General features: G+C 37.3%; 1 protein-coding gene across 1 annotated transcript in view; it reads right to left on the minus strand.

Annotated features, from left to right (window-relative positions):
* ASCC3 (activating signal cointegrator 1 complex subunit 3) overlaps positions 1-25,541 on the minus strand; it is a 228,484-nt gene that overhangs the window by 22,462 nt on the left and 180,481 nt on the right. The window contains exon 37 of the mRNA XM_080938316.1: positions 1,403-1,627. Within this exon, the coding sequence (XP_080794442.1) occupies positions 1,403-1,627 (225 nt within the window). The remainder of the gene's footprint in view (positions 1-1,402; positions 1,628-25,541) is intronic.

The following is a 25,541-nucleotide window of genomic DNA, read 5'->3' on the forward strand; positions in this document are numbered from 1 at the left end:
GTGTTAACTACAAAAGTGTGTTTGAAACACTGATGTGTTAGAGTCTCATTCTCTCTGAATTGCTGATACCTGGAGTCACCTTCAGTTCTCATGCCTGCTAAGTACCCCCATCCCTTCCCTGTCACATTCAGCCAGAGCATAAAAAAAAGCTATTCAAGGACCATCAAGATCCAACCAGTTCTCATCCACCACACCTGTCCTACTCAACATTCCGTGCCTATCCCTAGCATTCAAGGTATGGAGACTTTGCTGATAGGGCTTTAGACTCTAATGTATACAATAATATCAAAAAGCTGTTATAATATTCTTCCTTTTAAAACTGCATTACAACAAGAACAGATTTTCTTCATATATTTCAATAAAACAACATTACAACAAACACGTTATATTGACTACAAGAGGAGATAAATGGTCTAGGTGATCATTTATTACTTTGAATATGGCAAACATTTTGTAATATGTAAAATAGGGCCATACTTTTCATTATCATTTATGAGTTTAGAAAGACTTTGTTTTATAAAAATTATGGCAACATATGAGACTGTTACTGTTGTCTTCACATGAAATATTAGATATTTGAGAATATTGATAGGTATTCTAAACATCATTAATGAACCAGTTTCCTATGCTTTTCTTCTTTAGAGAGAAGTCTAAAATTCACAACAAGCTTCAGCAACTTCCTACACAGGCTGACCCTATCGCCTCCATTTCCAATTCTACCTCTTTCTGTGCTATTTAAACCACCTCTTGTCATGTTTTGTAATAGTCATTTGGAGTTTCCTTGAGTGGACTTTTACCAGAGAGCATCAGAAATCACTTTGTGTCCAGAACACTGTAGCATCGACCCTCACAGCTCTAAGGTTCCACCTTCTTCCTTCTACTTTAGCTTTTAGACACGATACCTCACTAGGCAGCCAGGGTACATTTTTCACTTTCATGCTGACTTCAAACTCCAGATTCGCCTCTCTGTTACCTATGTGCCAGGATTATAGATGACAAAGGCCTTGACTTACATTTTTAGCTAACAGTCTTTGCCATCTTGAGTCATAAAAGTAGGGATTCTTCTATTTATGAATGTACATGTTCATGGCAGACACTTCCCCTTTAATACATTCTGGTTAAATGTGACGGAAACTAGCTTTGATATTGTTTTGGTTTTCTGAGACAAAGTTTCTCTATAACAGCCCTAGATATCCTGGAGCTTGCTTTATAGACCAGATGGTTTCACAGAGATCTGCCTACCTCTACCTCCAGAGTGCTGGCTTTATAATGCATTTATATTATATGTTTTGTCTAAGAAAAGTACTGATTTGACTCACCTGGTGGTTTCTCAGCAATGCTAGAATAAAAACATTTTAAATGTAATAAAATTAATATACAGATATCAGAAAGACTGTCATACCTGACATACTCTGAGAGCTTGGTCTAAGACAGTTTTGGTATCAGTATCATAATCTGGGCAGGGCAGCATGGCTCGGCTGAGATGTGCTTGAAGCAAGAGATGAGCTTTGGTGTGAGGGCTGTCAAATGAATGAGGATTTAATTGAATGGGAAGACACTTGGCCAATTCATTATTCGTATGGTCCTCATTGTGTCTTACTGGCAAGTCTGTGTATTCTTCCGCATCCTGTAAAATAAGACAAATTTCAACTTAATGATAAATAATAATTTATATACTCTTCACTGATATTATTTTGTTGTCTGAGAACTGGACCCAGAGCATTGCCCATGCCAGGCAAGCACTGTGCCTCTGAGCCACATCCCTGGCTGTGATTAAAATACTTTACTTGTTCATGTTTAAAACATGGTTTATAAAAACCCTAAGTAACCATATCTCTTCAACTCTTATTTTATTTAATGCTATTTAATAATAACACCTAAAAGATAATAACATTTAAAATAGTCAAAATCCATGAGTACTCACTTGTTTTTAAAAGGTCAACAAAATAACAGAGGACCTACTAGGCATCACAGGCTACTATGACAGTGGAGCCATAGCAATGAACCAGAACCCAAGTCCCCACTAGGGAAAGCAGACAATCAATTCCACGAAGTGTAGTGTTATGCTAAGAACAGAGCACTAAAGAAACTTTCAATTTGGGGAACCTACTCTTTTATTAGAGTATCAAGAGAAGCTTAGTGAAAAAAGTGAGGCTTATGATCTGCAATGAGTAGGAGAAACAAAGCAGTGTTGGAAAAGGGTCAGGAATGAGACTGGTGAGTGAGAAAAGGGTGGAGAACAGGACCATCAAGTGAAAACTTATCAAATGGTGTTATAAGTGCTATGCTACTGGTGAGGCTTTTTAGAAGCTCAATGATGTTTATGACTAACATGATAGAGACCAAAAGCCTAAATGGAATAGCCTAAAAACAGATTTATTGCTTTCTTAGAAAACTTTTATAAAAGAACAATCTTTCCAAATATGTAGTTGAGATTCAGCCTACTGCTGTTGATATCAAAGTTCAATACCATTAGGGATGGGTTAATGTTATAAATGGTTAGATAATATTTGGTTAACAGAGAAAGAACAAAGTATATATGAACCAGTGACTCTTAAGGTACTGACCATAAGACAACGGAATAATTTTTTTAAAAATCAACTACACATCCAATAGAAGGTGAATATTCAAAATATATAACCAACACAGAAAGTTAGATAATAACCCCATTATAAAATGGGGCACGGATCAATGAAGGAAACTCAAATGACATGTCAAACATACTTAGCTATCAGGGAAATGCAAATCAGAACTATTTTAAGATTTCATCTTACAACTATTAGAATGGCTAAGAGCTACAAAACAAGTGACAGCTCGTGCTGGCACTCATGCATTACTGGTGGGGATGCAACCTTGTACCTTAGGAGAAAGATCCAGCTACCATTCTTGGGCATATACCCTAAGGTATATCTTACCATAGAGAAATTACTCAATCCTGTTCATTACAGTTCTCGTCATAATAGTCAGAAACTGCAAACAACTTAGATGTCCCTTAATAGAAGAATGGATAAAGAAAATGAACTATGAGGAACCCCAGAATGAACCCAGGGCTCTGGTTCCCCAACCATTCCTACAACAACCAGACGATGCTTGATGCCCAGGAGCTCTGACACACCCAGGATCATAGGATCCCAAACACCTGGACTCCCAGGAGTTCTGACACAATAAGGCTCACAGGAGGGACAGGATCCAGATGAAGACAGCAAGATCAGTTAGCATTGGAGATAACTAGATGGCAAGAGGCAAGCACAAGAACTTAAGCAACAGAAACCAAAGTATTTGGCAACATCAGAATCCACTTCTCCCACCACATCAAGCCCTGGATACCCCAACAGGTTACCAAGCAAGATTCTGATAAAAAAAAAAAAAATCTAATCTCATGCACAGTATAGAGGACTTTAAGAAGGACATAAAGAAATACAGGAGAACACAGTTAAATAAGTAGAATCCTTTAAAGAGGAAATACATAAATCTCTTAAAATATACAGAAAAACACAAAGAAGTGAAAGAATTGAAAAATACTATCCAGGATCTAAAAATTGAAATAAAAACATTAAAGAAAACACAAAGGAAAAAAAAAACCCTGGAATTGGAAAACCTAGGAAAGAGATTAGGAGTCACAGATGCAAGCATCACCAACAGAAAATAAAAGACAGAACAGAATTTCAGGTGTAGAAGATACCATGGAAGACATTTACACACCAGTCAAAGAAAATACAGAAAGCAAAAAACTCCTAACTCAAAACATTTAAGAAATCCAGGACACAATGAAATGACCAAACTGAGAATAACAGGAATAGAAGAGAGTGAAGAGTCCCAACTCACAGGGAAAGTGAACATCTTTAACAAAATTACAGAAGAAATTTCCCTAACCTAAAGAAAGAGATGTCTATAAATGTACAAAAACCCCAGAGAACACCAAACTGATTGGACTAGAAAAGAAATTGCCCCTGTAACATAATAATTAAAACACTAAATACAACAAACAAAGAAAGAATATTAAAGGAAGACCTATCAAAATTACACCAGACTTCTGAAGAGAGACTCTAAAAGCCAGAGGATCCTGGGTAGATGTCATACAGACCCCAAAAGAACAAAAATGCAGCCCAGGATACTATACCCAGCAAAACTTGCAATTACCATAGATTGAAAAACTAAGTTATTACATGACAAAATAAAATTTAAATATCTTTCCACAAATCTAGCCCTACAAAAGATAATAGAAGGAAAATTTCAACTGGAAAAAAAAAAAAAAAACAAACTACACCCAAGAAAAGGCAAGAAATTAATCTTCTCACAACAAACTCAAAAGAAGAGAACCACACAAACATAATTCCACCTCTAACAACAAAGATACCAGGAAGCAACAATCACTGGCCATTAATATCTCAACATCAATAGACTCAACCCCCCAAAGAAAAGTCATAAACTAACAGACATGATATGAAAACAAGACCCAGCATTTTGTTGCATATAGGAAACATACCTCAGTGACAAAGAAAGACACTACCTCAAAGTAAGAGGTTGGAAAAAATTTTCCAAGCAAATGGTCCTAAGAAACAAGATGGAGTAGCCATTCTAATATCGAATAAAATAGACTTTCAACCAAAAGTTGTCAAAAGACACAGGAAAGAGCACTATATACTCAACAACAACAACAACAACAAAAAAAAAAAAAAAATACAGAAAGATGAACTCTCAATTCTGAACATCTATGCCCCAAATGCAAAGGCACCCACAATTGTAAAAAAATCAAAGTGCACAATGAAAATCAAATAATATTAGTAGGAGACTTTAACACCCCATTTTTACCAGTAGACAGATTATAGAAACAGAAATTAAACAGTTACAGTAAAACTAACAGAAGTTATGAACCAAATGGATTTAACATATTTACAGAACATTTGATCCCAAAACTAAAAATTATAACTTTTTTCAGCATCTGATAGTACTTTCTCAAAAATTGACCATATAATCAGACACAAAATAAGCCTCAACCAATATAAGAAGACTGAAATGATCCTGTGCATACTGTGAGATCACCAAGGACTAAGGCTGGCCTTCAATAACAACAAAAACAACAGAAAATCACATACACATGGAAACTGAACAACCCTCTATTCGATGATAACCTGGTCAGGGAAAGAATTAAGAAATTAATTTAGAATTCAACAAAAACGAAGGTTTGGGTATGAATAATATACCCAAACTTATGGGACACAATAAAAACAGGGCTAAGAGGAAAGCTTATAGCTCTGAGTGCTCCATTGGAACAAGTATATAACCAGCTTAACAGCACATCTGAAAGTTCCAGAACAAAAATAGGCAAATACACCCAAGAATAGTAGGCAGAGGAGAAGACAGGCAGGTAGATCAACAGAATAGAATAAACCCAGAAATGAACCTACACACATCTATGGTTACTTGACCTTTGTCATACAAGCCAAAACTATTTAGTAAGAAAAAAGACAGCATTTTCAACAAATGGTGCTGGTTCAACTGGTGGTTGGTATATAGAAAAATGCAAATCAACCCATTCTTATCTCCTTGTATAAAGCTCAAGTCCAAGTGGATCAAGAACCTCTACATAAAACCTCATACACTGAATCTATCAGAAGGGAAAGGGGAAAGAACCTTGAACACATTGGCACAGGGGAAAATTTCCTGAACAGAACACAAATGGCTCACGACCCAAGATTAACAGTTAACAAATGGGACCTCATAAAATTGCAAAGCTTCTGTAAGACAAAGGGCACTGTCAAAGGAAAAAGTGGCAACCCACAGATTGGGAATAGATCTTTGCCAATCCTACATCTGAAAGAGGGCTAATATACAAAATGCACAAAAACTCAAGAAGTTAGACTCCAGAGAATAAAATAATCCCTGGGATTCTACCTCATACCTGTCAGAATGGTTAAGATCAAAAACTCAGGTGACAACAGATGCTGGCAAGGATATGGAGAAAGAGGAACATTCCTCCATTGCTGGTAGGATTGCAAGCTGGTAAAAACACTCTGGAAATCAGTCTGGCGGTTCCTCAGAAAATTGGAAATGGTACTACCTGAAGACCCAGTTATACCACTCCTGGGGATATACTCAAAAGATGCACCAACATACAAGGACACATGCTCCACTGTGTTCATAGCAGTCTATTTATAATAGCCAGAAAAGCTGAAAGGAACCCAGATGTCCCTCAACAGAAGAATGGATATAGAAAATGTGTTATATTTACACAATTAAGTACTACTCAACCATTAAAAAGACTGACTTCATGAAATTCACACGCAAATGGATGGAATTAGAAAATATCATACTGTGTGAGGTAACCCAGTCACCAAAAAAACAAAAACAAACAAACAAACAAACAAACAAAAAAACCCCGAACAAACCCACACATGATATGCACTCACTGATAAGTGGGTATTAGTTACTGCCCCCACTTCCCGCAAAAGCTCGGAATACTCATGATACAATTCACAGACCATATGAAACCCAAGAAGAAGGAAGACCAAAGTGTGGATCCTTCATTACTACCCAAAAGGGGGGGGGGGAGAAAATAATCATGAGAGGTAGAAGAAAAGAGGAATCTCAGAGGGAGAGGAGGGGGAGGGAAAAGGGAGGCAAGGTCAGGTGTGGGAGGAGACTAGGGGTCAGAAATTTGAATAAAGGTGTGTAGCACTTGGGGATGGGCAACTGGGGTTAGGCACGAGAAAGTCCCAGATGCCAGAGACTCAAGAGTTTCCCAGAACCCAATAGGGATAACATTACCTCAAATACCCAACAAAGTGGAGAACCTGTAGAGACCATATCCAGTGGGTTGGCACTGTCCCTGGTTGAGGGATGGGCCACCTACCCATCTCAAAAATATTAAAACAATTCTGTCTAAAGAAAATACAGGGACAAAGGAAGGAGCAGAGACTGAAGAAAAGTCATCCAGAAACTGCCCACCTAAGGATTCATCCCATCTGTAGACACTAAACCCAGACACTATTGCTAATGCCAAGAAGCACTTGCTGACAGCTGATAGCTGTCCTGAGAGGATCTGCCAGAGCCTGACAAATACAGCCGCATATGCTTGCAGCCAACCATCTGACTGAAAGTAGAGACCCCAATGGAGGAGTTAGAGAAAGGACTGAAGGAGCTAAAGGTGTTTGCAACCTATAGAAAAAACATACCAACCAACTAGACTCCCCAGAGCTCCCAGGAACTAAAACACCAACCAAAAGAGTAAACATGAAAGGACCGAAGGCTCTAACTACAAATGTAGCAGAGGATGGTCTTATTGGGCATCAATGGGAGGAGGCCCTTGGACTTGTGAAGGCTTGATGCCCCAGTGTAGGGGAATAGCAGGGAGGGGATGGGAAGAAGTACGTGGTTGGGTGAGCACTTTCATATATTTTAAGAGATAAAAGTTGGGAGAATGGAATAGGAGGATTCTGGAAGGGAAACTGAGAAAGGGAGTAACATTTAAAATATAGGTAAAAGAAAATATCTAATAAAAATAAAATAAAACACTGTTACAAAAATAACCAATTTAAAACAAAAAATGTAGTACATTTACACAATAAAGTATTACTTAGCCATTAAAATTAAATCATGAAATCCATAGGTAAATGGATAAAACTAGAAAAAATTGACATAAAGACATGTGGATATTAGTTAAATTAATGATGACCAAGCTATATATATAATATGTAGACTAGTTTAAGGGACTAGGGGAGTCAGATAGATCTCATTAGAAAAAGGAAATAGAACAGAAAGTTAAAGATGTATGAGGAGGAGGCTAGAATAAGATGACCACCCAGGTAGAGGGAGGGAAGAGAGGCATGAGGGTGGGAATACGGGAGAGGTATTTAAAATTAAGGGCTATATGTGAGGGGTATCACGGAATCCTAATACAGCAGAGATTCATAAATTATACACATAAGATGATCTAAATGAAACTACCAAATAACGAGGAGACAGAGCCCCATCTGGTCATCTCTTGTTACCAACTGAAGCTTCTAGTCCCAAGTCTGGTATACATCTAATTGTATTATTGGTCAATGGGGTCTTATGGCAATCCTCAAACAACCCAGGCTGATGTGAATACTATAGCTTACTGTCTACAAACTGATAGCAAGGCCTCACTGTTGATGAAAGCATCCAGACAACTAATTGAAGATGGAGAAGTAGAGCTTGTGTCTACAGAGAGCCCTCACCTCTACATTCTAGCTTCTTTGGTACTGGAGGGTAGTCTGCATGGCACTGAAGAGAGAAAACAACAACAACAACAACAACAACAACAACAAAAACCTATAAAGCCAGCCACAAAACCTGTCATCTACAGTGGTGTCCGACGTGCAGATACGCTACAGCAATGGTGGCACAAGGCTTGTTGGAATAACCAACCAATATCTGATTTGACTTCAGGGAAGCACACCCATACCTGACACTGCTTTGGTTATCAAGAACCTGAGACTAGATAGCCCAGGGGCTTAGGGTAAAACCAAATACTACTCTTCTTAAAAGAACAAAGTAGCTATAACCCCTAATGACATTCTGCTACTCATAGATAAGTAACTGCTTTGTTCTGCCATCATCAGAGGCACTTCCTCCCAAATACAGAGACCCACAGCTAGCTACTGTGTAGGAAATGAAGGACATTGGAGCACTCTGTCCTAAACAGGATGTCTCTGTAACATCCCTCTGCTCAGGATTCAGGGAACCCTGGGGAAAAGGAGGCAGAAAGAATAGCCGGAGGACATGGAGGACACCAGAAGAACAAAACCTCTAAGTCAACCTAGCAAGCTTCTATGACCACACACACACAGAAAGGATGGGCAGGGCCTGCTCAGGTCTGTACAAGTTCTTTGCATATATGTTATAGCTTCCAGTTTAGTGGGGGTTTTTATTGGGAGGTGAGGTGGGGATTCCAGAATGTATAAAAAAGTGTGTCTGTTTCTTTTGCCTTCTCTTGCTTGGGCTCTTCTCCTTCTGTTTTTTGTTTTCTTCAACTTCAATGTGTTAGTTTTGGTTTTATCATATTACATCATTAATCAATCATATATCATATACCATATTTCCTTAGAAGCATTTTGTTTTCTAATAAGACAGGGAGTGGATCCTGATGGGAAGAAAGGAAAGGCAAAGAAGAGGGAGGTAAAAATCTTAATTCTTGGTATATGTAATATGTGGGAAAAATCTATTTTCAATAAAGGAAAAACAAACAATGAAGAAAGAGGCAATGAACTTGAAAGAGAGCAAGAAGGGATATATGGGAAGCTTTTAAGAGAAGAAATGGAAGGGGAAATGATATAACTATATGATAATCTCAAAAAGGTAAAATAAAAAAATAAATGCATTTTAAAAAGCAGTAGTTTTTCAGTGGTTAGCTTCTTAAGTTCTTTATATATTTTGGATATTAGCCGTCTATCAAATGTGGGGTTAGTGCAGTTTTTTTCCCCAGTCTGTAGGTTGCCAATCTGTTCTACTGACAGTGGCCTTTGCCTTACAGAAGCTTTCCAGTTTCATGAAGTCTCATTTATATATTCTTGATCTTATAGCCTGAGCCATTGGAGTTCTGTTTAGGAAATCCCCCCATGCCAATGAATTTAAGGCTCTTTTCCACTTTCTCTTCTATTAGAGTCAGTGTATCTGGTTCTATGTTGAGGTCCTTGACCCACGAGGACTTGAGCTTCGTGCAAAGTGACAAATATGAATTTATTTTCATTTTTCTACATACAGACTGGCAGTTAAACCAGCACCATTTATTGAAGATGCTTTTTTTTTTTAATCCATTGTATATTTTTGGCTTCTTTGTCAAAGATCAAGTGTGTGTAAGTGTGTGATTTTATTTCTGGTTCTTCAATTGTATTCCATTGATAAACCTGACCATCTCTATGAATACCATGCAGCTTTTATGACATTTCTCTGTAGTGCAGCTTGAGGTCTGGGACGGCAATTATCCCAGAAGTTCTTTCATTGTTAAGAACTGTTTTCACTATTCTGGGTTTTTTGTTTTTCCAGATGAATCAGAAATGCTCTTTCCATGTCTGTGAAGAATTGTGTTGGGATTTTGATGGAGATTGTGTTTAATCTGTAGACTACTTTTGATAGGATGGCCATTTTTACTATGTTAATTCTACTAATATACGAGCATGGGAGATCTCTCCATTTTCTGAGGTCTTCTTCAATTTCTCTCTTGAGAGACTTGAAATTCTTGTTATACAGATCTTTCACTTTTTTGGTTAGAGTTACCCCAAGATATTTTATATTTGTGACTACTGTGAAAGGTGTTATTTGTCTAATTTCTTTCTCAGCCCATTTACCATTTGTATAAAAGAAGGCTAATGATTTATTTGAGCAATCTGGTCACAACTAAACAACGCAATTAAAAAAAAAAAAGGAGAATAGAACTAAACAGAGAATTCACAATAGAGGATTCCTGAATGGCTAAGAAGCACATCAAGAAATGTTCAGTCCTTGGTGATCAGAGAACTGAAAACCAAAATGACCCGAGATTCCACCATTCACCAATCAGAATGGCCAAGATCAAAACCTCAAGTTATAGCACATGTTGGCCAGGATGTGGGGAACCAGGAACACTCTTCCATTGCTGGTGGGATTGCAAACTGGTACAACCACTCTGGAAATCAATCTGGAGGTTCCTTAGAAAAGTGGAAATAGTACTACTTGAGGACCCAGCTATACCACTTCTGGACATATACCCAAAAAGATGCTTTAACATATAACAAAGAACACATACTCCACTATGTTCATAGCAACCTTATTCATAATAGCCAAAACTGATGAAAAGAACCCAGAAGTCCCTCAACAGAAGAATGGATACAGAAAATGTTTTACGTTTACACAATGGAATACCACCTAGTTATTAAGAATAAGAACATCATGAATTTTGCAGACAAATAGATGAAACTAGAAAATATCTATTAACCTTCTTTTATAACCCAGACCCATCTGCCTAATGATAGCATTCCCCATAGTGTGATGGGCCCTTCTAATTAGCAAATAAGAAAATGCCTCAGGGATGTAGCCAAAGGAAAATCTGATAGAGACTTTTAAAATTTAATTTAATTTTTAAACTTTTACAGGCAAATAGATAGATCTAGAAAACATCATTCAGACTGAGGCAAAACAGACCCAAAAGAGACATGCATGGTATGTACTGACAAATAAGTGGATATTAGCCAAAACAGTATGGAATACCAAGGATGCAATTTATAGAACTCAAGGTTAACAAGCCAAAGGGCCCAAGTGAGGATGCCTCAATCCCACTTTAGGAAGAAGGCAAATCATGAGGTGGGGGTGGGAGAGGCAGAGGGAGAGAGAGAGGAACCTGAAGGAGAGAGGACAGAACGGACAGGGAAATTGTGGTAAATGATCAGGTACTGGGGGGGGGGGGGACTGAAGCCCTGAGGGCCAGCAGAAAAAATGAAAACAGAGAACCTTGGGAGGTGGTGGGGGGAATCCTCTAGAATGTTCTGGATACACGGGGGGTGAGAGCCTTTCAGGACTCAAAGGGAGGGGACACTTGTAGAGTCATGACGTGAAGTGGAGGGATGAGGTGGCCATCCCACAAAAACTCTGACTCAGAATTGTTCCTGTCTAAAGGAACTGCAGGAACAAAGATGAAGAGCCTGAGAGAAAGGAGGTCCAGTGACAGGCCCAGATTGGGATCCAGTTCAAGGGGAGGCTCCATGGCCTGACACTGTTACTGATGCTATGGTGTGATTACAGACAGGGGCCCAGCATGGCTGCCCTCTGAGAGGTCTAACAAGCAGCTGAAAGTGTCAGATGCAGATATTTGCACCCAATCGATGGACAGAAGCTGGGGACCCCTGTGGTTGAATTAGAGCCCCTGATACATACACAGCAGAGGACTCCCTAGTCTGGCCTCAGTGAGAGAAGATGCACCTAACCCTTGAGAGTTGAGGCCTCAGGGAGTGGGGAGGTCTGGGGTCTGGGGTCTGGTGGGGTGGTGGGAACATCCTCTTGGAGATGTGGGTTGAGGTGGGAGGATGGAGAGTAGCCAGGGTGGGGGCAAACTGGGAGGGGGTTGAAAGCTGGATTAAAGAATAAAAAATGTAGTAGTCTTCCTGTTAACAAAACAAACATACTGAGAATGAAATCACAAAAGCAGCACCTTTCACAGTAGCCTTATTAAAAAATCTTGGAATAACTCTAAAAAAGCAAATGAATGATTTGTCTAACAAAAACTTTAAGATAGCAGAATTAAAGAGGACCACAAGAATTTAGAAAGATCCTCTATCTTTATGGATTGGTAGAATTAATATTGTGAAAATGGCCACCCAACAATTCCCATCAAACTTTCAACACAATTCTTTACAGAAATGTAAAAAAACAAACGTTAAATTTTATCTGTAAAACAAACAAGCAGTCTAGCCAAAAAGGGGGGGGGGGGGAGGGGGAATCCTGAGTAATAAGAACTGCCTTTTATTTTAATTCCAGATTTTAGGTAATATTTCAGAACTACAGTGATAAAAGCAACATGACATTAGCAGAAAAAACGGACATATTGATCAATGAAATAAAACTGAAGGCCTAGACAAAATTGCACTTACTAGACTTAATTGCAAAGACTGATTTTTGATCAGCCAAATACTGGAGAAAAGGCAGCAACTTCAGCAAATGGTGTCTGTCAAGTGGATGGCTACATGTATAATAACGGAAATAGATCCATACCTATCTCCCTGTACAAAACTCAACTCTAAATGGACCAAGACGAGATAGCCTGAATCTGACAGAAGAGAATCAGTGGCATATGAAAGGACTTTCTGAACGAGACTATGCCATTGCATTTTTTACTAATGAGCCTGAGATAGACACAAAGACGTCTATATAGAAGGTGACAACATCAGTACCATCATTAACAGGTGGAGATATAAATAGATATAAATAAACATTTATTCAGATGCAAATTTTTACTATTCAATGAAAAAAATTAACTAGCAATACATACTTACGGTGAGTTAAACAAGCTAGATCTCTTTCTAAAGAGCACTATATCCTAGGATTTCATTACAGAGTGTTTGAGTAAATATAAACTAATCTACTGTGACAGAAAGCACAGTGGTACCTGATCAGTGGTAGGGTTGGGGAGGCTAATGTTCACATTCATGGGAGTAAGATAATGTTTATTTGAAGCTGTGCATTTCTACTCATGAGATTTGATAGAATATAGAAACATTATTATTATCTGGAATTCAGTAGTATAATACAACTCAAGTATTCTATTAACTACGTGTCAATACACAACATGTATTTAATTACTGATACGAAGTATCTGTGTATGACATAGTATTTTCCACTGAAAAATTTCATTTTCTATTTGAATAAAAAAATCATGTATACCACTGGTAAGTGCAAGATCCCTTGGGTGCAGGATGATTAGATCATGGAGCTGAAGCTATACTTGGTTGTGAATCCTATGATCTTGAGGTTGGGAATTAAGGTCCTCTCAGTAGCACGTCCTGGTAACCACTGGGCCATCTCTTCAACTCCCAATATTATATACATGTCTGACAATACTCTACCACTACTATAAGCCAACTGCATATTATACAGGAGTATGGTGTGTTGAATTCCTGCTTCACAAAAAGTCTGTCAGATATTCTGAGCCAGAGGCTGAGAATAGATACTCCAGCGCTATATAAAACATTAAGAACTGTACAGGTAGTCAGCTGTCTCTGTCATTTTATATTTTTGGAAGCTTCGTTCTTGTGTTTCCTTCATACAAGTCATATTTATTTTCTTCTCAGGCCTCTGATGGAGTTGAAGACTAAATAGTCATAGTCTTACTATAAACTTAATTTGTTTAAGATTTAAAAGGATAGTCTAGTTCTAAAAAGGTAATTTTAGGAGTGTTATACAAGTTAGGATAAAAATTGATTTAGATACAGAATTCTGAACTCACTAGGATAGGAAAGATAATAGAATTCTTTCTCCCGAGCCTCGAAATAGGAACAGACTGAGTTTCTGAATTTAACTTTTACTTAATAATTTTCATAATAATTTCATAATTGTTTCTAGGGTATTTTACTTATTGTAAAAGAAAGAACCATTTTCATTTAGACAAAAAGGGGAAATGTTGAGGTTTGATCTACTGCTATCTATTGTAATGCTAAGTTCTGTACCTGAAGGTCTAGAACTACTAGTGACTTTTCATGTTTATAATGCCTCAGGCAATAAAAATAAACAGAAATGGATAAAGTAATCTTAAGCAACTGGGTTCTTTGTCATGGGCTCTATGGGAATTTTGGTACTGCTTAGCTTGGCATATGACATATGGCATATTAGCTTGAGAATAGGTTTATACAGTAAATAAAAGGGAATTTAATTTGAAGTTAAATACACTGGAAAGGATACTGATTTAATTTAAATAAAGAGAAAAGGAATATATATATTCTAGAGATATTATCTCTATAAAAGGGAAAAATAAATGTAAATTGCTTTAACAGTTTTTAAGTATGCATGGGTAAATAAATCGAGGCCTTTGATCTCAGCATATAGGAAACAAAGGCACAACACGGTTTCTAGTTTAAAGCCAACCTAAACTATAAACAAATCCAGGTCAGCTCAGGCCACACAGAGAAAGCCTATCTTAACAACAACAATAACAATAATTGCTTTAATTATCAAAATAAAGGTAGTTATGATGGTATTACAAATCCTCTGTACGAGAGGTTAAAGTAGAACAGGCCTAAAGAAACAGGAAGCTGCTAAATTGACTCAATCTGTACTTGGCCGATTTGGGGTTGCTGGACCAATGACATGCTATTTTGGGAGAGAGGCTCTATATTTGTGTTAATAGGAAAGAAGAAAAGGCTTTGGACCTCTTCCAAAGTAATATGAATCATATATGATATGGGAAGACCCCCTGAAGATCCTGGTTACAGACAGAAAAGAAAAATTCAAGAAGACCAAGTAACAGGATTTGCTGATCCCTCTACATAGAAACAGCCCTTAAACTCTCTAACCAAAACTTACGCTATAGCTAGCCTATAAATCTTGTTGGCTACAGAATTCTCAAAATTCGTCATGTCATCCTTTTATATAGCATGAAGACTTATTACAATTTGGTTACTGATTAAACTAATTCATAAAAAAAAACAACAGTTGTCTTTCACATGCTCAAACAAGAAGAAAAATTCATACTTAACTGATCTGTGCACCATGCACAGTCCATACAACTCTTTATAGTTTTTATAGAGCTAAATACTGGCTTGTAAGATTTATATGTTACAGGATGAAACACCAGGAGGACAACTTGAACAAGACTCACCCTTGGGGATATATGAAATAACCCACTGTTCCAGCTCCCTGCCTGACTACCTCAACTGATGCTCTTTCTAGAACTCTGGCTTCTAGAACAATAACATGTCTGCTAATCCCATATGACCTCGGTTCATTGAGCCTTTCAGATGGTGGACTTTAGAAAGCCCTGGACTTTCTCAATACATAAAGACTGGAAAACAAATTCTACAGTTAGCTTTCTTAAGACTAACCATTTTTTTCCCTAATTTTCTTCCCCCACCACACCCCAATTTACCAGGAAAGAACCACAGAAAATTGCTTTTCCCACTGAGGACTAGGGACTTTTATTATAGTAGAAATAATAATAATGATGGCGGTTAAAGATGGCGTGAGTCTGAGCCTCCAGGAGAAGGGAGAAAACACTCAGTGATGAGCAATTTGCAAAGTATGCAAAAATCTACAGAAGAGATACAGCACAGGAAGTTAGGAGGATGACTTAGCTTAAGACCTGTACAACAAGCTGAAGTCATACTAACACCCTAGATTTTTCTTGCTCATAAAACACAATTGTTTCTCTCTCTCTTTTTTTTTTTTTTTTACTGAATAAAATACATTGACTTTTTTATTGTTGAAAACCAAATTGGTTCTTCAGGTTTTGAGTAGGAGGAATCTGAGCCTTAAAGATTATTTGGAAGTTCAGTTAAAATTAAAAAAAATCAGACTCTTGCTGATAACTAAAAATATTTTAAATCAGTATTGTTAATAGTCTAAAAAAACCATGTTGATTTATAATACAAGTTCAAATATCTAATAATGAAAACCTAATTATGCACATATATAACTTCTTCCTCTTTGATGAGGTAGTTCTTAGTTTTAAACATGTGGACATCTTTCTAAAGTGAGTGCAATTCTGATATTCAAAGATAGTTTTTCTTTCTTTCTCTATTTGTTTTTTATTTTGAGAAATGAACACTCTCTATAAAATATGTACATCAGAACTCACCATACAGCTCAGGCTTTGAGTTTGTGGTGATTCTGTCTCAGTCTCTCATACACTTGATTAGATGTAACAGCTCCAAGACCTGACTAGATGCAGATTTTGTAATAGTAGGACTTACAACTATGATTAATTATCTCATTTGATACTAAAGAAATAAATTGTGCTAGAGGTGAAACTCCTGGTGTTTAAAGTTTAAAGCCCAATATCTGAGCAGGTCTGAGTACACATATCAGTTACTGTGCTTTGAGAAGCTTTCCTGGTAACTTTAGCTTGTTTTGTTTCCCAATCTCAGAATCCCAACTTCATGTAAGATGTGACTTCACTGTTCCCTAAACTGTGCCAGTTCTGCCTTAGGGACCCAATTTACTGCTTTAATCCTTCTTCAGGCGGCTTGTGGATGTGCTCACTGCGGACATATCAGTATCAGAAGAGTCTGAGAACATCTGAGTACATTTCAAGCTAGAAATATGTTCTGCAATGCAGCCGTCCAATTTGTACACAGGGCTATAGACTGTTGGTGTAGGCTACCCGAAGACAGAAGTAACATAGTACCATGCTGGTACCTCTTATTAGTGAATAAAGCAATTTTTCTAAACTAAAAGTTCCTATTTCATTGCAACATTTACATATACTTTAATGAAAATATAAGTATTTCAATAACTACAATGACAAGGCCTTAGTGTTCTGAATAGTTTTAAACTAGGCTTGTATTAAAAATGTGTTATTGATACACTGTGGTAAACAAAGTCAGATGAGACTCTGTAGGCTAGCAATTCCAGATCACATGAAAGTATAGTGACAACTGAACTAACACTGGGGAGGCACATGAGAAAGGTTTGGGAAGATATCTTTGAAAACTTTGTCTGGCTGAAGAACAGTAAAATTACTGTTTTGAAAGTTAAAACAAACAAGGTGTGGTGGTGAACACCTTTAATCCCAGCACCTGGGAAGCAGAGGCCAGCCTGGTCTACAACATGAGTTCTAGGACAGTGAGGGCTACACACAGAAATCCTGTCTCAAAAAACTGAACCGAACCGAACCAAGCCAAACCAAACCAACAACAAACCCCCAAAACACACAAAAACACTTAACATAGCTACAATAGGGCACAAACTTGTATTGAGAAGAGGGCACTGATTCGTGTCTTTAGAAGACAACATTACTACTATGTTTCAAACATAAGTCATGCCTACGTATATGCCCGATAGCAGCATGGGCCGGAAATGCCAGCACCTATCTGGTTAGTGCATAAACTCTTAGGTAAAACACGTCTTTTGATTATCAATCTGATGGAGACAACATTTTTCAGATTGGCAAAGGAGTTATTTGGCATATAGATACTTATAAAACCCCGATTTCTGCAATTAAAAGTTATCAGTATTAAAAAGGTTTTTACCACCTAAAGCTATTTTTCCTTGGTTGACTTTTCAAGGTTGGGGTAATACTGGGTTGTGAAACCAGATTCTCCCACCTCAAAAGCAAGCACTCTACTTCCCAGCCCCAGAATCCAAAGAGTCTTTTTTTTTTTCCTGCTCAGTGTTTAAATTGAATGTAATCATTGCCTTAGAGCTGCAGAGATCATCAGGGTGGAAGGTATAGTTTGGGGAAGTAGGAAGATGACTGAGCAGAGAACTGATAAAGCAAGCAGATCTTCAGCTCTGCCTTTTACAAACTATATGACCTTCTGAGCAGGCTGTTTCAACTGAGTCCAACTTCTTGGGACTTGGTATGAGGATTCAATGTGACATAAAAGAATTTTTATAAGTATGAGGTATTATAATAATGACTATGATCTCCATATCTGATATCATGATGCGAAATAGCTTATGAGCCAATGACTTGAGTGTTGGTCTATACTTTTCAGGTGTATACATTTGTTCATGACTATGTGTGTAGATTTTACTATCTCTTTTCAACTGTCTACCTGCTGAGCCATCTTGCTGTCTACTCAAATAATCACTGAATTTGAGTCACGAGTCAGAAAACACTGGTTCTTTCAAAGACAATGTGTTCCTGTATCGTCTTGAACATAGATTTTACATTGTGGGTTCTGGTCTCTAATCAAGTTTCTTAAAAATGAAAGAATATCATTTATCCTCACTTTTGGCGGGGGGGGGGGGGAATCACACAATTTTGAAACCTTATATCATTTTCTAATCAATGCCCAAATGGCATGATCCATAAAAATGAATAATATATTATTGCTTTTTAGACGAACAGACGTATTACTGGCTTCTTGCTGTTATTGCTGGTGTTTTAATCATGACCTCCAGAAGCAGAGTTAAAATGAAGACTGAAGACAACTGTTACTTAATCCTCCACTGCTCTGCCAGACCTCCTGTGAAAGTCACGGGCATTTGTTCATGGAATTCCATTTCGCAATTTTCTAAGCTCTTTAGAATGTGACATGCTTGCTTCAGCACTCCGCTTACCTCTTATGTCCCCATGAGTATTTTATTATGATGGATGTCTTAGAATACTCACAAAAGGGGTTTAAAAAAACCCTGTTTAGATTGGTTAGAAAAGCAGCAATTCCAGGATCACCAGAGCTGGTAAAATAATCAAAATCCCTGGTTAAAAACAAACAGCCCAACAAAAACTGCTTCTAGAATTTCTTTAGCAGGACATATAGAATTATTTACCCCCAAATTACTTCTCTAATTTTAAACAAGTTGTCTAATTTCCTGTGTGTGATCACTGACTACAAGGAAGGTTCATTTTCTTATCTACATCATGTAGGTAATTAAAGGAAATTGAAAGTGGGTAGTGAAGCTTTTATGTAACAGGGGCTGAAGCTGAATGGAGGGCAGAGAGGTCAGCGCAGCCCATTATATTTTTATGGGAGAGGCTGGCTTGTTAGTTCTGGCCTTGTTTATTTAGTGCAGGCTGGACAGACTACTAACTACAAGTCTGTGTCTCTGATTTGCTCAGCTGTTTCTGAATAAAGACATCTCCCACTGCACATGCTACATGACAGTGATTGACAACCTATGATGAACTCTGCTTGGAACCCCCTGCTACTGTTTTTAGATTGCAAAAGAAAAAAAAACATAACGAAGAAAAGCCTTCCATAATTACAAACGGTTCCTGCTGTTTCTTCAATATTTTCCATTTTGGCTTTGTTCATTATAAACTTCAATTTGTCCTATAACCCCCATAAACTCTGCTCTTGGACAAAAAGTAAAATTAAAAATGCATGATGCTACTACATTTTGCTTCAGTCGTTAGGAGATAAACATTTCTACACAATGTTTCTATGATGCACATAACTTGCTTTTCTAGTAGGAACAGCTTGCTTGGTGTGTCTGTCCTGAATAAGAAGCTTTAGCCATCAGTAGGCACTGGTGTTCAGTTACTTTCATTTAACATGTAAATCTTATGTGGATTTGTGGCCCTTAAATACATGCAGTTTACAACTTTAATGTTTAGACTTCTTAAAGTAAGAATCTAATACTTAACACTTGTGATGTCACTAAGGCCTTTTCTGTATTAAAAAAATAGATGTTTGAGCAACACACGTTTTCCCTCCCAGCTTCAGTAGTGATAAGGGTGCTTAACCTAAGCAGAGAGATCTAGAGTGGGCTCTGCCTGGTCTCCTAAGAACCTTATGGAACAACAAACTAGTTCTTCTACATCACTGCACAGACTGTAGCCTGTGCTCACAGAACTGCACATAAGAGGGCACTTGTGCAGTGGGGATGGCAGTCTAAACAATGGAGACTAAAGCTTTATGCTGTAACTTAATCTCTGTCATGGGAAAAGTAAAACTTAAAAAGTTAATGAGTTCTAGACTTTAAGTAGCACTTGATTAATTTGTAACATTCTGAGGTGTTAGAACAAGCCAAAATTAGTTTCTCACATTCCAGTGCTGTCTTTTGGCCACTGAAGCTTTAGAAAAAGCATTTCAGTAAATTTCCCTGATAGGCCCTAATTGTTTGCCTTCATAAGTATTAAATTAATTGGGTATTAGGTATTTTATAACAACATTGCTAGGGGAACTGGTATTTACCAAGCCAGGAAGAAGATAATTTTGCCTCCTGTTTTCTTTGCCTGTTATTTCAGATTATCTTTTATTCAAAGTGCTAATGGATTGAAGTGTAAGATAGATATTTCATATAGCATTAAATATATAATATTGCTTCAACACTTACAATCTGTACTTTTAGTAGAGTAATATCTTCAAACTGAATAAGTCATATGTCATGCTACCAAATGAAGTAAGCTTTTAAATACAGGACATCAAAGCAGACTTATACAGTGTTTATAGAGATCACAAAACTCAGTGCCAAGTACACAAGAAATGAATTTCATATTTTAGTTTCAAGGAAAAAGCAAAAGTATCCTGTGTTACAAATGATTACAAAATAATGAAGATTTAGTTACCCAAATAACAACATTGTTTCAAATATGCATATCATTTATTTCACTTTCATAAAGGATGAAAATAACACAAAGATAGAAATTATAAATATTGATGACTATAATCATAATTTATCATAAGCGAGACATGTGTCTTTTCATGGTTATATGAAAATATGTGTCTGATTTGTATCAATGTCTTAAAACTTACAGACAAATGTCTGGCTGCCAGGCAATTTAGGGCATAGAATCTTTTGCCAAAAATCAACACGAACAAGAAATAACACCATATTCTTTCTACTGTTAGAAAGAGCACCTGGCTGACAGCTGGATTTTTAAGGGATCTTACAATAGTGCACACCAGCAGTTCTATTGTACTTAAAATAATTTCAGTGGTACGAATTCCATCAGAAACTTCTATTTCCTAGGATTTATAGCTAAGTCCTTAAAAAATTGTTCTTTGATGAAACTTGAAAAAAATTCCTCAGTTTTCAAGTACATAATAAAAAATGCCTTATAGCTTAACAATGTTTTGATATTTCCCTTTTAAAGAAATAAAAATCTTGAGGCCATGAAGTATGAATCCTGATAAAGGATACTGAGGTTAATGGCAATACAGAGTAATTAAATATATTTAAAAGTCATATAAAACAACCTATTCATAAATTTAAAATAAATTATTTTAGTGACCCTCCTACCCCCATCCTTCTGAGTCATGGTCTTACACTGCCCAGTCAGGTAATAAATTTGAGTATAACACTTGGATGGCTTTGAATTGAACTCATGATTTTATTCCTGCTTCTGTACCCAAGAGTTGGGATTTGAGGTGTATGCCATTACACAAAACTGAAGTGTCTTTCTTTATCAACTGTATTTCCATAGACTACGAGAATATAGAAAACATAAAAATAAAAAAACTGAAAAAGTTAAATACAAAGAAGAAACTAAGGAATATCAGCAAAATATTTCTAATCTAACAATTTCAGAGTATTTTTGTTCTAAGAACTAAAAAATGAACATATCAACAAGTTAGGTATAACAACATGAGCCAAGCATTTCATGGTAATAGAGGAGCAACTGCCACATAAGTGAAGCAAATACTGAGAAAATAACCACTGCGGCTCAGCAAGGAGAGAATAAGGAGCCAAAGTGGTGGGTGAGTGTCACACATCATCTACTCGGGAATCAAAAGGAAAGCTATGAACAGGCTGAGCATACACAGGGTGTGTTTAGAGGTTGACAGCTAGTCAACAGAAAAGAGCAAGAGTTTAGAGATAAAAGATAACAATGTATAGGGCCTTGACAGTGAAATTAAAAGAAGAGTTCCTTTAAATGTGTGCAGGACAATAACTCAAACAAGAGCTAAAGAGTAAAACTCCCTCTCCCATCAAAGGGGAAATTTTTTTTAAAAAGGAAGAAATGAGTGAAGTTGGTAATCAGTGTGGTATGGGGAATTGTGGAGAAGGGCCGGAGCATCCAGATTCCTCTAAGCAACTCATCCTGGATACATAAACAAGTACTCTGCAAGGGCACAGCGAGAGGCTCAGTTAGCTGGGCACTGAGTCTGGGCTCACGGAAGGATAACAGGAAAGAGCAAACAGAGCCGGGCATGTGTGGGTTACGAGAGAGATCAAGATTGGTGGAGCTCCTGGAAGTTGCTGATCTCCAGGCAATATTTTAAACATAGCAACTGCGGTGCAATTCTAGAATGTAAGTGATCTAGAAACGAGTTTGACTAAGGATGACTAATAAATATCTAGAAATAAAGATTCCTAAAAACAGACTCAGGAGGAGCCAATGTCAACGTGTTAGAAAAAGAAGGGACTTAGATTTGCACATAGAATTTTCAAAATGAAAATATCAAAGTAAGCAAGGTTGTCAAAAGACCAAAGAGAACATGTACTAAGAGAATGTACCTTAGCAGTCATGTACCATATCATAATGTACCTTACTTAGACATGTACAGTGGAGCTCTGAGAACCTGGATCATGGCAGCTAAGAATACAGGAAGATAAATGAAAGGATGAAAGAGAAGTGGGAACAACTTTCATAAAGATTTTTTTAAAATTTATTATCTTTGCACTTTTTACTAAAATAGACTATTTCTAGACTCTTCATTTATATCGTGGATACACAGGTGAGATCCTGTATGCACACACACACACACACACACACACACACACACGCTCAGAGTCTACCCTATGGCACATTATAGTTTTGTAATATTAAGTTATGAGACTGTAAGCTTCCTCCAACTTGTTTTTTATTTTCAAGGTTATCTTACTTTTCTGTGGGTCCCTTGTGTTTTTCACAGATTTTAATATTAGCTTCTGAGTTTATGCACAGGCTATGGTTTGTGAGCTATGAGGATGAGTTTGGAGAGACTGCTGTCTTACAAGTGTTGTGACTGATGGACTGAGATGTCTATTTACATAACTCAGTGATGCTTCATACTGCATACTGTACATTCAGTACTTCTCGTGTCATATGTACGAGTCGATCATTACTAGTGAGGAGTAACGTAACTATCTGCTTTCTGTGTACCAATTTAGAGGCCTACAACCCACGAAAGCCTTTCCCTGCAGTCCTGCTGGTATTTTAGTGGGTCACTTAGGGATTTCTCTACATATGATCTTTTCATCTGAAAACTGGGAACAGCTTACTTTTCCCTCTAAAGTTTAGATGTTTGCTTTTATTCTTCCATGGTGTAATAGGCAGAGCCTTGAGTATGGTACAGATGGCAGCAATGAGAACTCTATCCTGTCTTACCCTGCCTTTAGAAAACACATCAGCTTTTACTACTGAGTGTGAGGTCACCTATGCATTTTCCATAAATATGCTCTTATAGGTCGAGAAAGTCCCGTCGACTTCTCTTTCTTGAGTAATACTATTACAATTTTGGGTTTTATTAAATGTTTTTTTAGCTTTCTGAGTGATTAAATTGTTGCCCTTTGTTTTTACTAATACAGTTAATTCACATGGTGTTTAGATATTAAGTCCACCTTACATTCAAGAGTGGATGTCAACTGATCAGGAAATACCATCTTTTTGTGATGTTTCTAGATTAATTTGCTGAGGATTTTCACATCTGTATATACAAGAGATATTAGTCTAGCTTTCTAGAGAAAGTGTCCTATTCCCCTTGTATTTTTTTAGAGACTTCTAATAGGCCTGATGATAATATTTTGAACATTTGGCCTGGGGCTGCTACCCCTGTTCTAATGGAAACCTGTTAAGTGGCTGGATCCAGTATCTTTACCTGGTTTACACATATTCAGATATTCTGTTTATTCCTGACACTTTCTTTGGAGGGGGGTAAAGGAGGTAACACACTTATTAGAGTATCCCATGTGATGCTTTTGATTTCTTGGCATAGTCAAGTCTCTATTAATTTTTCTTTATTCGTGTTTTCTGCTAGAGTGCTTGTGTCCTAAACAATTTACAGAGGCTGGTACCAGAGCAGCGCTCCCTGGGATGGAGCTAGGTGAGAGTAGAGACTCTTCTGCCAAGTAAGGACAGAAGGTGGGTCTACCAACTACATCCACCAACTAGAAAGTGGAAGAGCTCATCACCAGAGACGAAATCTGTGACAACTTAATCTAATTCACCTACAAACAATCTTCTGTCGGTACAGCAGTCTGAAAAGACTAAAATTTTATAGGCGATTTTATTTGCTTTATATTCTGTTTTACTTATTTAAAAACCAATCCTTATCAAACGTTTCTTTTGATTTGCCTTTTTTTCTTCCACCTTTTTAAAATAGAAAGTTGGGTTATCGATTTCGAATTGTTCTTAGACACGAATAAATCGAATTAGAACTTTATCTAGTGTGTGTGTGTGTGTGCGTGCGTGTGCGGGCGAGCACTTGCTTGCCTGTGCGGAGGTCAGAGGACAAGCTGCAGAAGTCAGTGCTCTCCTCTCATTAGGCATTGAACTCAGGTTGTCAGGTGTTAAAAAAAGTGCCTTTACCCACTGAGCCAAATCTCCGACCCTCGCTAGGACTTTAGAGAGCACTGCTTTAGTTGTCCCTCACAAACACTCATTTCATTATTTCAAAGAATTTTCTACTTTCTGTTATGAATTCTTTGAGTCTGTGGTTGTATGGAAATGTTGTTTAATTCCATGTGTTTACACAATTTTCAAATTTTTTCCTTCTAATGTCTCATGAATTAATTTCACTATATTTTGAGAGTACACATCATATAATCAAGTATTTTCATTTGGGGGACCTGTTTTCTTGGTTAAGTCTGTGGTTGATTCTTGGACTATTCCAGTACACCAAAGAAGCATTTTTACTGCCAATGTTGGGAACAAGCCCCGCAGAATTGTTTTATTCTGGTAGTGACACGGCTCTGGTCTTAGTAAACTTCTGTTTTGAGATTACAAGTCTCCTATCACTGAATTTATTATTTCTCTTTTCAATGTTTTTCCTGCATGCACTTAAGACTTCCATCCTTTTTTGACTGTTTTAATATATGTACACTCCAGAACTCAAGTCAGAGAAATGTCCAGAAACTGCAATTAACAAGTGTGAGTTGTCACAGGAGTGGTGGAAAGAGGACTCAGCTCCTCTGCAAGAGCAGCACGGCTCTTCACCGCCACCTCTCCAGCCTCAGACTTTCATCTGACATGTGACACCAATAACTGTTTATCTTTTCGTTGGATGAAAGAGGAGTAAGGAACTGTCACTGTCTTTAACACTTAAACATCATTTCTGTTTAGATTTGAGATTTGTTTTATATTGTTAATGCAACTAATCTCAGGATAGTACTCTCTAGCATTTCTTTACTTGTTTTTATTTCCCAGCATGCAATTCCACCTACAGCTTACCAATGATTACCTGCAGTATTCCGGACTGGTCAAATCTCAAAATGGAGTAAAGCTTCTATTCTGAGAGTGGGTGCTC

The sequence above is a fragment of the Micromys minutus genome (genome assembly GCF_963924665.1).
Source record: "Micromys minutus genome assembly, chromosome: 25".
Taxonomy (NCBI): Eukaryota; Metazoa; Chordata; class Mammalia; order Rodentia; family Muridae; genus Micromys; species Micromys minutus.